The sequence below is a fragment of the Theobroma cacao genome, chromosome 1 (genome assembly GCF_000208745.1).
Source record: "Theobroma cacao cultivar B97-61/B2 chromosome 1, Criollo_cocoa_genome_V2, whole genome shotgun sequence".
NCBI classification, from domain to species: Eukaryota; Viridiplantae; Streptophyta; class Magnoliopsida; order Malvales; family Malvaceae; genus Theobroma; species Theobroma cacao.
In genome coordinates this window covers 29,218,424-29,229,170 of record NC_030850.1, presented here as the reverse complement: position 1 = coordinate 29,229,170, position 10,747 = coordinate 29,218,424, and the positions used below count along the sequence as shown (strand labels likewise).

General features: G+C 35.3%; 1 protein-coding gene across 6 annotated transcripts; it reads left to right on the top strand.

Annotated features, from left to right (window-relative positions):
- LOC18613283 (protein TIFY 4B) lies at nucleotides 3,340–10,616 on the top strand. Of its 6 annotated transcripts, XM_007050444.2 has the most exons (10): nucleotides 3,341–3,725; nucleotides 3,835–3,977; nucleotides 4,127–4,296; nucleotides 6,253–6,343; nucleotides 6,440–6,602; nucleotides 6,919–6,984; nucleotides 9,046–9,103; nucleotides 9,201–9,412; nucleotides 9,644–9,841; nucleotides 9,963–10,616. In XM_007050444.2, exons 1-10 carry the CDS (start codon nucleotides 3,566–3,568, stop codon nucleotides 9,977–9,979), a joined length of 1,278 nt encoding a protein of 425 aa, XP_007050506.1. In that variant the 5' UTR covers nucleotides 3,341–3,565; the 3' UTR covers nucleotides 9,980–10,616. The 6 variants fall into 6 exon arrangements, 5 of the variants coding, with proteins under 5 accessions (XP_007050508.1, XP_007050506.1, XP_017969322.1 ...); XM_007050446.2 differs by having other exon boundaries at nucleotides 3,340–3,977; XM_018113833.1 differs by having other exon boundaries at nucleotides 3,341–3,977; nucleotides 9,049–9,103.

Genomic DNA, 10,747 nt, shown 5'->3' with positions numbered 1-10,747 from the left:
CAGACGCGAAAAATTCGCGTCTGGCAGGTGAGAGAGGTGCCTGGCAGGGTGCGTCCGCACCCTGCCAGTCGTACCTCTCTCCTTTTTTCATTCTTTCATTTTTTCATTTTTCATTATTATTATTATTATTTTTTTATATATTTTTTACTCTGTTTTTGATTTGTAATTTAGTGTCTACAGTGTTTACATTGAAACTTGTACAAATTAAGTCGAGTTTTATTTTATCATGTTTGAAATGACTATCATAGATGCAAGGATGATATTGAAGGCTTGAAGTTCCAAAAATATGGCCAGAGCAGGATTAAATAAAAGATAAGCCATGGTCGTTACTATTTTAGGTCAAGACTTGCAAGGAAGAACAATATTGTCCCTTATGGTTAAAAGGGTGCAGCTTTTGTCCATACCTATATGCTGAAATCTTTAAATCTTTCTGTGCCTAGAGAAGTAGCTAGGAATAATATGTTGCATCTCCAGTGTCCGCAATAGCGTGCCTCCCACTGAACTTTATTGCTATGGTGCAGTTTCCAGTTTCTTAATGATTGCATTCTTCATGAATCTGATCCCACTAGGTTTTAGGTTTTACTATATAGGACGACAATATCAATTTTTTTTTTATTTGGTTAAAGAGTGTAAGATGTGTGTCGAAGATAAGACGATCGGAAGGAGAAAAAGTGTCTCTCCCTAAGGTTCCACCTCCTAATAGCATGCACTAACAAAGAGGTGGATTTCTTGTTTTTAAGACACAAGAATAGAAGCGTTGACAGCAAGTTGTGGGTGACAGTTTAAGAGGGTAAAAAACTCACATGCAGAGTGATCATAAACATATTGCCAAGGGCCTTTGAAAAAAACGGAGTGTTGTAGAAAATAAAGGTCGTTCCTAGCTAGCCACATACCCCAAAGCAGAAAGGGATAGTGGAAAGCCTAAGAGATGCGAGGTGAGCAAATGAACTTATTCTCAAAACAGTTTTGGTCAAGGTAGAAGGATGGACTAGTCCACTATTTTTTTTCAATCATGACACATATTAACAAAAGAAAGAATTAATCATTCCAAAAAAAAAGAAAAATAAATTAACAAAGAAAAATAGAAAGGAAAGGAAAGATTAGAAAAAAAGGGAAAGGGATAAAACTTGGGAGTGATGGTGGTGAGCTTGCCTTTAAACTTAATCTTCAAAAATTAAAATGAATGTAGGTAAAAATAAATAAACAAGAATCCAAATAAAAATAGAGAAAGAGTTCAAATAAATAAGAGTAAGATAAAACATGTAATAAATTTTTCATTGTATTTTGTTTTTAAAAAGAACATATATCATGTAATTATTGGACAAAAAATAATAAAACTCACTTTTATCGTCTTCAATCATAATACTTGAAAAAATCTTTAAATTATTTAAAAATTAAATAAATTTTATTATATTGTGTTCAAACAAACTTTTATATTTTTATTTTTAATCAAATAAGTTTTATAACTAATGATTGACTAATTATCATTACTCAAAATATTATTTATCATTTTATATCTACATGTCGTTAATGTGTACGGTGTGAAAGAAATAAAAAAATGTCACATAACTATGTCAATATGCCACATCAATATAACATGTCATCATTCATTATAACATATGATTTAAAATGACAAATGACATTTTAACTAAATCAATAATTAGTTATAAGAGCTTATTTACCTCAAAATAAAAATATAAATGTTTGATTAAACATAATAAAAAAATAAAAATACCCGAACATTTAACTAATTGATTGATGTATAAAGAGATCGAATTTTCCTTTCTTCAATTACAAAAAATAATATAATAAAAAATAATTTAAGATTTTTTTAAATATTTTATTTTTTTATAATAACAGAGAAGATATTCTCTCTTAAGTACAGATTAGCTAAAGATTCTAAAGACTTATTGAAATAGAATAATCTTTAAGAACATACACATGTCAGAAACTTATATTTTTTTTTAAATATAAGTTTCTGACATGTGTATGTTCTTAAAGATTGTTCTATTTCAAAAAGTCTTTAGAATCCAAATCCAAACCAAGTGGCTGTAGAGTAGAAAATTTCTATAAGATATTCCATCATGTCATATATCACTAATCATCTTTTCAGAAAAATATATATCATTATCATGATTCTGACCCAATTAATGGAATTCATGCCATAAAGGAAACGCATAGATAATAAGATATTAAAGTTGGTATTTTCTTGAGAAATTCAAAATTTTGCTAAAACTGGGGTTAGTTTTAATTAATTCTAAAAAAAGAAGAAGAAAGAAAGATAAATGTTTGTAATTCTTAATTAAAAAAAACAATAAAAATTACCACTACTACTTGATTACATCCTAAAAGGCTATATTTTAGTGTGTAAATAAAAAGAAAAAAACAAAAGTAAACAATGAAAGGTACCAATAAGGTGTGCTTGTCCAGGGAACGGCGGGCAAGAGCGGGGTCTGGAATGAAAGGAGACGAAACGCAGAGATAAAGTGAAACGTGGTCGTCTCTAAAACCGGATAAGTGGGCCAGTGACACTACTTCGGCCAGGCCCGTAGCACCTAGTGCTAGTGCTAGTTGCCTAGGGGGCTCAAAAGATGTTTTCAACATGCAACGTGGTCCTCTCTTTTGGTTGCGGGGAGTGGAAGACACGTGGGTTGTTTGACAAGTGGCGGCAGCGGGCGGATCAAACCCCTCTAAATCATGGGTCTTGGGTCCCTCCACTTTGTAGTCCGTACCACGATTCTGCTGGCCATCACGTGATTCAACACCCCCCGCCCCCCCACCCCCCCATCGCTTCATTTGCTTTCCCTGTCTCTTCCCCTCCCCTCCGCTCCCCGCACTTTATTCTTTTTCCCTATTTAATTCCCGCTAGCCCCTGCCCTCTCTTTAATCAACCTTCCACCGTCCCCCCTCTTCCACGTTGTTAATGTTTTTAAATTTGGTAGTGAGAATAAGAATTTCCGAGTTAAAATCAATTACTTATTATTACGAATACTCTTTTTTTATTCTCTACTACTAAACTTTATAGTTTTAATTTTGTAATTCAAATTACATTAAAATATTTAACTTATTAATTAATATATAATTTTTCCATTTAAAAGATTACGCTCCAATCCCTTACTCTAAGTCTAAAAAAAATTTGTAATTCAAATTCCTTTTTGTTCAGAAAATTGGTGCAACAGGCTTGATTCTACATGTAGGATCCGGACACATCCTAGTTTGCCGCTTTTAGAGTATTTTTCCTTCCAAAATGAAGTGGGTTAATACGGTAATTTGACGGAAAGCGAGCGATTACGTGGCGTCCCGGGGTGGCAATAACATTAAATAATGGAGAAAAATAAAAGAAAGCGGAAAAGGGAAAGGAAAATAGAAAAGGTTTGGAAAAAAGAGCTGAGACGCCGCGACCTTAGCTCCTCTCTCCCTCTCTCTTCATAACAAAAAGCCACTGAGCTACTTCGAATTTACGAAATCAGTAATCCTAGAAATCATTGGAGACTGTAAAAAAACCCTTTTCCCTTCCTCTCATCGATCGATCTCGCGGCGACTTGGAGAAGAAACTAAGAAATTAATGCTCCAAGGCAGCAGATTACTTAACCGGAAATTGGACGCCATGTCACCGGGAGAAACGGTCTCCCGGTCACCTCTAGACAAGCCTCTCAACCAACTCACTGAAGATGACATTTCTCAGGTCACTCGCGAAGATTGCCGCCGTTACCTCAAAGAAAAAGGTCTCTCTCTTTCTTTGCATCTTTTTGTGTTTCTTTTGCATATTTTCTTATGTAAAAGTGCGTACGCGTTGCATTTCTAGTTTTCTTTTTTGTTGTTCTTTGCGTGTAGGGATGCGGAGACCGTCGTGGAACAAATCGCAGGCTATTCAGCAGGTGATCTCGCTGAAAACGCTCCTTGAAACAACGTCGGATTCGGACGCCGTCGAAGCTTGCAAGAAACTCCACATTCCCTGCCCTGAAAATCCGCCTCGTGTGCGTGGATGTTTTTGCAATTAATAGATCTTATTTATTTTATTTTTCTTTTTTTTAAGGCATGAAAAATAGTACTAGTGGACATTTTTTATAAACTTTCCCTTTTCTTTGTTGTAGTCAAATAGTTTAATTAAATAAAATTTTCTCAGGTCGTTTCTGATTCAACGGTTCTAGTGAATGAAACGACACAGCATAACGGAAATTCGGCCCCAGTCAACGAATCTGTTCCTTGTCCCCGTCCAGATCCCTCTAAATCCGACTTTTCAGGCGATAATTCGGGCCGTAACGCCATCTCTGGAAATGACTCTGTTTCTCCAAGGTTATTCTTTAAATTTTGCACTCTATTGTTTTAATTTTCTAAGTAACCCTAGTTTTGCATGGAATAAAAGCATTTGAGCTAATTTCAATGAGTGTGAGGTCATTTGATTCTTCTGTTCTTTGGGAATTTTAATCCAATATTGTTGGTCAAGTTTGTTCATTGATTGAGGGTTGCTCGAGCCAACGGTTTAAATTAACGTTTCAATGTGAATGGAATTTGAATTGCACATGTGCGCGAGTGCCGTGTGTGTGATCTGTTATATTCCACGTCAAATTTGTGCTTGCAGTTATTAGCAAATCTTTGGGTCAACAATGACGGCATGCCAATCATAAGGGGGTTTTTTTTTTTCTAGTATTAAACGTGCAATCTGGAGGATCCTCTGGGGTCAATCCACCTAGTTATGTTCTAAAATTCCGACCATTTAAATTAGTGGATGATCAGGTGGTGGCAGATCAGCATATTTGTGTCATGAGTGTTGTGGGACGTGTGCGGGATCAGTGACGGTATTAAACATGTGATAAATGATGTGGCACCACCCAAACTGTTGATTAAATTAGTTTGTCAGATTCATAATGGAGTACCTCTATTGGGGTCTTGATAATTTAATTCTCTTTAACTCAAATAATGATGAATTTTTAGATGGATTAGTTCCAACGATGAAAGTGAATAGTTTACAACTCATTGGTCTTGCATTAAAAAGAAATGATGTTGAAGTTAGATATCAAAGAAATGTGTAGTAAGTTCCAAAAGACTTTTTTCTGCTGCTTAGAGCACTTGACTAGCATCTCATGCGGATATAAGAGCATTAGGTTGGGATCAAAGTTTCTCAGTTTTTATTAATGTCTCGTTTCTGTCTCAGGCTAGCTTGCATTGGATTGCTTCAAAATTTATGGTCCTACATCTTGATGAGAGAACCAGATTTATTTCCTATAGATAAATCAAGAGCTCATGATGGAAAAAGTAGGTGATGGAAATTTTGAACCAACAGAAGAAAATAGGGCTTTTGTAAAGGATGTTTGCTTAACAATTTAACTGAAATGTAAAGTAAGAAAGAAGGCTATGGTTAAATCTTATGATCTAATGCATGTTATACGGTATAGTACAGCACTTAGATTGGACATTTGCTATTTATGCTTGTCAAATGTGGTTTTGTTTTTGATGTTTTTCTGTGATCAATACCAACTGTAGAGGAACTAAATATTTCTTTATGAAAGATTCACAAATGAAGTAGTTAAAATCATGTAGTTCTGTAGTTAAAGTTTCTGGCCTGTCTTAGATCCTCTGTTTATAACTTGTATGACCACTGGTTAGAGGTTTATGAAGATATGTGAGGGCAATTAAAAAGTATTGTCTTTTACTAAATACCTGTTCTTAGTTGTCACAAGTTTGGCATGTAAGACCACATAACTAATCGAAGCTTTACCTCCTAGGTGTGCAGTTAATAATTCATTTATAGTGCTGATTTTATGATCTTTTATTTATCTTTATAAAAGTCTTTAAAATGTTTTTACCACCTTCCAAGTGTTAAGATACCAATTGATTATTTAAATGAGTGGGGATTTATAATTACATGGACATGGTGGTGGCTATGAGTGTTTTCTTTGTCACCTTCTGTAGTGAAGGATTTTTGAGATTACACTTCATGCTTTACTGGTTGAACTCCACGACTTTACTTTGATCGCCAGCCTTTTTTCATATTAGATTTTTCTTATTGAAATCTTGTATCTTATTAGTTTGGTTAAAAATTTGAGATTATTTGTGGTTTTTGTAAATATATATATTTTAAATATATCCATTGGTGTGACCAACTTATGAACAATTTAGATCAACTTGTTTTTGAGTGACAATTTTGAGCCTTGATCTAGACTGATCTTGAGCATGTCTAAGATATTACTAGTTTTTCCGTTGTATGTTAATAATTGAAGTTCTAAAACTGAAGAAATCTCAACTGTTCAGAACTGCAGGAGCTGCTAAAGAGCAAGCAGGACAGATGACAATTTTTTACTGTGGGGAAGTGAATGTCTATGATGATATGCCTGGTTGTAAGGTAATACACCTTCCTTTCTTCTTCAGAGTTCAGACATCATAAGGGGTATATCACTGTAAGCATGTGTTATAATTTTGATTTACGATGGTTATGCAGGCGCAAGCAATCTTGCAGCTTGCTGCAAGTCCACTTTCACTATCTCAGGAAACTGCAGCTGATCAAAGCAGAGCACCATGGTCTGTTCCATGCCAGTTACAGGCTGCAGGTGTCAAGATAAGCCCATGTTCACCAATGGTTATATTGCCATCACCGCAAACAGGTAGACTTTTGGGTCGGGTTAGGTGTTAAAATGTTTTTACCTTGTAGATACACGATGTTGATCTCTTTCATTCTCTGCTAAGCACCATACGTAGTTTGCATGACCTAGAGAGGTAAAAAGGAGACATGAGCAGAGCTTAACTCTTTTCTTGGATGAACCTGTTTTAGTTCGTAATGAACCTATAGTCCAATAGTATCTATGATTGGTAAATGTCATGTCTTGATTCAAGTTGCAGTGAAAATGGGTATGATACAGTGCCTAGATAGCAGATAATTCTCCACTGATTATTGACATGCCATTTTCATTTCCTTTGCAGTAAAGGTGGCAGAAAACTGTCAGTTTCCTTGGGAAGAGAGCAATATATCTCGTGAAGACAGCCTTGGTAATTGCTTCCTTCTAATTATCTTGTAAAATCCCATTTCCTTTAATGGGTAGTAGTGATTATGCATGCTTCTTAATAACTTCATATATCTGTTTTACATCTGTGCACAGTACCTCTCTTTGATTAATGGTTCGCAATGATGGATTTGCCCGTTGTCATCATGCTATGACCATAAATACTCAGTATTAACTGCATTTCGTTTTGGTTTTGGTTAAATTTTAACCAGCCTGTCTTTGCAGCATGAGGCTATCTCCATTGAATAATAAGTTCTATAGCTTTTAAGTAATGAACTACACCCAGGGTGCAAGTGTGATGCTAATTTTTTATTTAAATGAATTATGATTGGAATTTGCATCTCCCTTGTCCACAGTTCCCATGCTCATTAGCACTCTGTTGTCTGTACGTCTTATCATCTCAATAATGAAGTTGATATAGCAGAGCCTGCCTCCTTTTGCCCCCACAGCCCCACCCCCCTCCTTTTTTTCCTTGTTCTCGTCTTGTGGCAAGGAGTTTTGCATAAGGACTTGATTTTCTCTTTCATCCTTTCTGCTGGTTGTAACCTAGAATAACTTTCTTGGTCAATCCACTTTTTGTTGTTATACTGATTGCAGGTTAAGTAAAATAAATGAAACTCTAGAACTTGTGTTTTAATCAACTTGGTCGTGTTTGTGTTGGAACGGACATGATGCCATCCAACATGGTTTATTTGCTGGAGTAACCTGTATCCTGTATCATGGTCTATTTTAACAATATGAGAACAAAGGTTATAGATTTTAACCTCCACCCCCCCCTCCCCCATCCAACCAACCAACAATAAAGAGAAGGAAAAAGACAAGAAACAGTTGGTCTGTGCAGTGTATTAGAAGTTACTTTTCAATTTCTTGTCTGCTTGAGTAGATAATTCTGGTATTTTTGACATACAGATTTTTGGGTCATGGCCTGCATGATTATTTCCTGCTTCTCATCTTTCTTTTTTCTTTTAATAGAAAAGAATTATAGATAAGCATGCTTTAAGAAAGGGTAAACTCCACCTACACTCTTTGTGGTCTCAATTTTTCTCACATAGCATTATGTGGTTTCTTTTTTCTCAATCAGCACTTTATGGATATCTTTTTTTTCTCAATTAGCACCCTATGGATCATTTTTGTTCTCATAAAAGGTTAAGTTGTTAAAGTTGCCCGGTAAATTATCAAAATATTATCAATTCAAAGTAGCTTATTTGTTCACACTTAAGAGTATTTTTGTAATTTTACTAGGCAAAATTAACAGTCTAACCTGTTATGGAAACAGAAGTTGTCCATAGGGTGCTAATTGGAAAAAAAGATATCCATAGCATGATAATTGGTAAAAAAGAAATTACAGGGTGTCATGTGGGAAAAATTGAAATCACAAGAGGTGTAGGTGGAGTTTACTCTTTAAGAAAAGGTATGAAATAGGTCATAATGTTTCTTAGGTGGTGCTGTACCAGGATGGCTTGACTGAGCCTTGAGGACCACTGCTGTGGACCTTGCTAAAATTTTAAGAGATGGATGTCTAATCTGAAAAGTGATGTAGCAAAAAAATTTGTCATTTTGCATGCATTTTCAGCTTTATATGTTGGTTTAGCTGGGTAAATACATTTGCCACAAGGATTGCAGGTTTATTACTGATTTGGCTTTTAGGCATTCTGAGTTTCACAATCTAGTACAAATTGGCCAATCTGCAGAAGCAGAGTTGTCCTTTCTTGTGTTTTTTCTTTATTTTGGGAACATATTTTTGGGGTCAGGTCAGGAAGGTTTTTTATTTTAACAGTCAAATAGGATTATAACTTTTGGTTTTTGGATGCTTGTTTTATATCTGTTTGTGTATAACCTTAATCTGATAACTATTACTGTCAATAAAACCCCATAAAGCTCAATCTCATGGCAGGAATAAGAAGATGTATGGTTTCTAGTCATTAATATAATCGTATGATCTACTGATTAATGAATGAAAAACCAATATACCATGGTTTTCATAAAACATACAAGACTGATGCATCTTTTACATGCTTTAAATACTCTTTATATAACTTGCTTCCAGAAGGTCCCAGTAGCAGAAAAGCATTGGTACAAAGATATCTTGAGAGGAAGAAAGACAGGTAACTTTCATGGCAAATGTGTCATACAGTAGAACCAAATAGGCCTACAATCTGGTTTGCTTTGCTTCTTTGTTTCTCATACCCTTGTTAGGTGAAGGTTTAAGAACAAGAGAAAGTTGGCAACGTCTTCATCTCCTACCTTAGACATCTACATAAATCAAGTGGGAGATCAGTTTGCAAATGAGCAGTTGAAGCCAAGTGAACCATATTCTTCTTCCCAAACACGACCGCCTTACACACCCCTTCGGTGCAACTCCATTGAGAATGTCCCAAAGATTGCCAGTCTTGCTACTCATCCTGATGCCAAAGGTGACAGTGACTCTTCTCGTGCACACTTTGTCTTGTCTTTATGTGATAATGTGGTTTGAACCTAGGAAATCCAGGACAAATTTAAGAAGTAAATGTTCCATGCTGTATGCCAATAACTGAATTTGAAAATTCCACCCCAGCCCAAATTTCATCATCATTCTGCGATTTTCATATGATATTACTTAGCAGTGATGTTAAGTATTTACCTAGCATGATGTATATCTTGTTTAGCTTCCAACAGCTGGAAAGGAAGCCTGGTTGTGGCTTCTCTTATCTGGACAATATTCCTGCGGCTTTATCATATGAAGTCTCAAACTAGTTACGCTAGTTTAGTCATAAAGTTCCCTGTCAGTTTCAACATATTTCAACTGCCTGTACTGATGACCAGCAAAAATGCATCATATTTATACAGTCAACAGGTGTCACTAGGTCAGCTGGTTATCTCCTTGCATTTCATCTTGTATAGCTTTTCACTTTTTCTTATTATTATATGAAATTATTATCATAACATGGAAATAAAAATAAATGAGATGTGATTGCCTTATTGCAGATGTATATGAAATATGAGCTTGGATCAGCCATGACGTGGTGGTTAAGGACTAAGCACGGAGTCCATATCAAGTATTCAGGTTAACAATGTTGACACGGATGGAGTATGCTCAGTGTAGCCCTCATTTTAAGAGTTTGTAGCATAATATTAACCGGTTGTATTAGTTGCGGCCATTATTACTTAGATGAGGAACCTAGTTCAGGGTTACTGATCTTTTGTATGATTTCATTTAGTGATGTGCAGTAAGCTAAATGATCATGTAGGCAACTAAAAAGAGAAGATTTACTTCTGCTGTCCCATGGTCATTTTGAGCATCAAAGGCTTTTCTAGCTGTAGCATCCTTGATATGAAATTGAAATCAAATGTGCTATTTGAAGTTGTCGATTACAGAAGGAGCAAAGTTTAGGGTTCATCTCCAGCGAAAGCAACAATGATCCATCAAGCTTAAGATGGAGCTATTAATGGCCGAAGAGCTGGAAGGAATGGTTAGCAAGATTGTCCATGCATGATTTGATTCAAAAACAATGATCCAAATGGAAGATGGCCCATGACTGAAATAATTCAAAGTCGAAACTTGAGCATTACTATGTAGTAACTTGTGAAGTTTTATTTGATTATAAATGGAAAAGTATAAAAACAGTTTATTATAGGAAATCGGTGTTGAAAGTCGAATTAGACTGGTTGGGTTTATCATATTTAATATTCATCTAAATGATAAAATTTTATTTATTAAAAAAGCTGGGATTAAACCGACTGAATGAGCGGATCGAAATGAATTGGAGAAC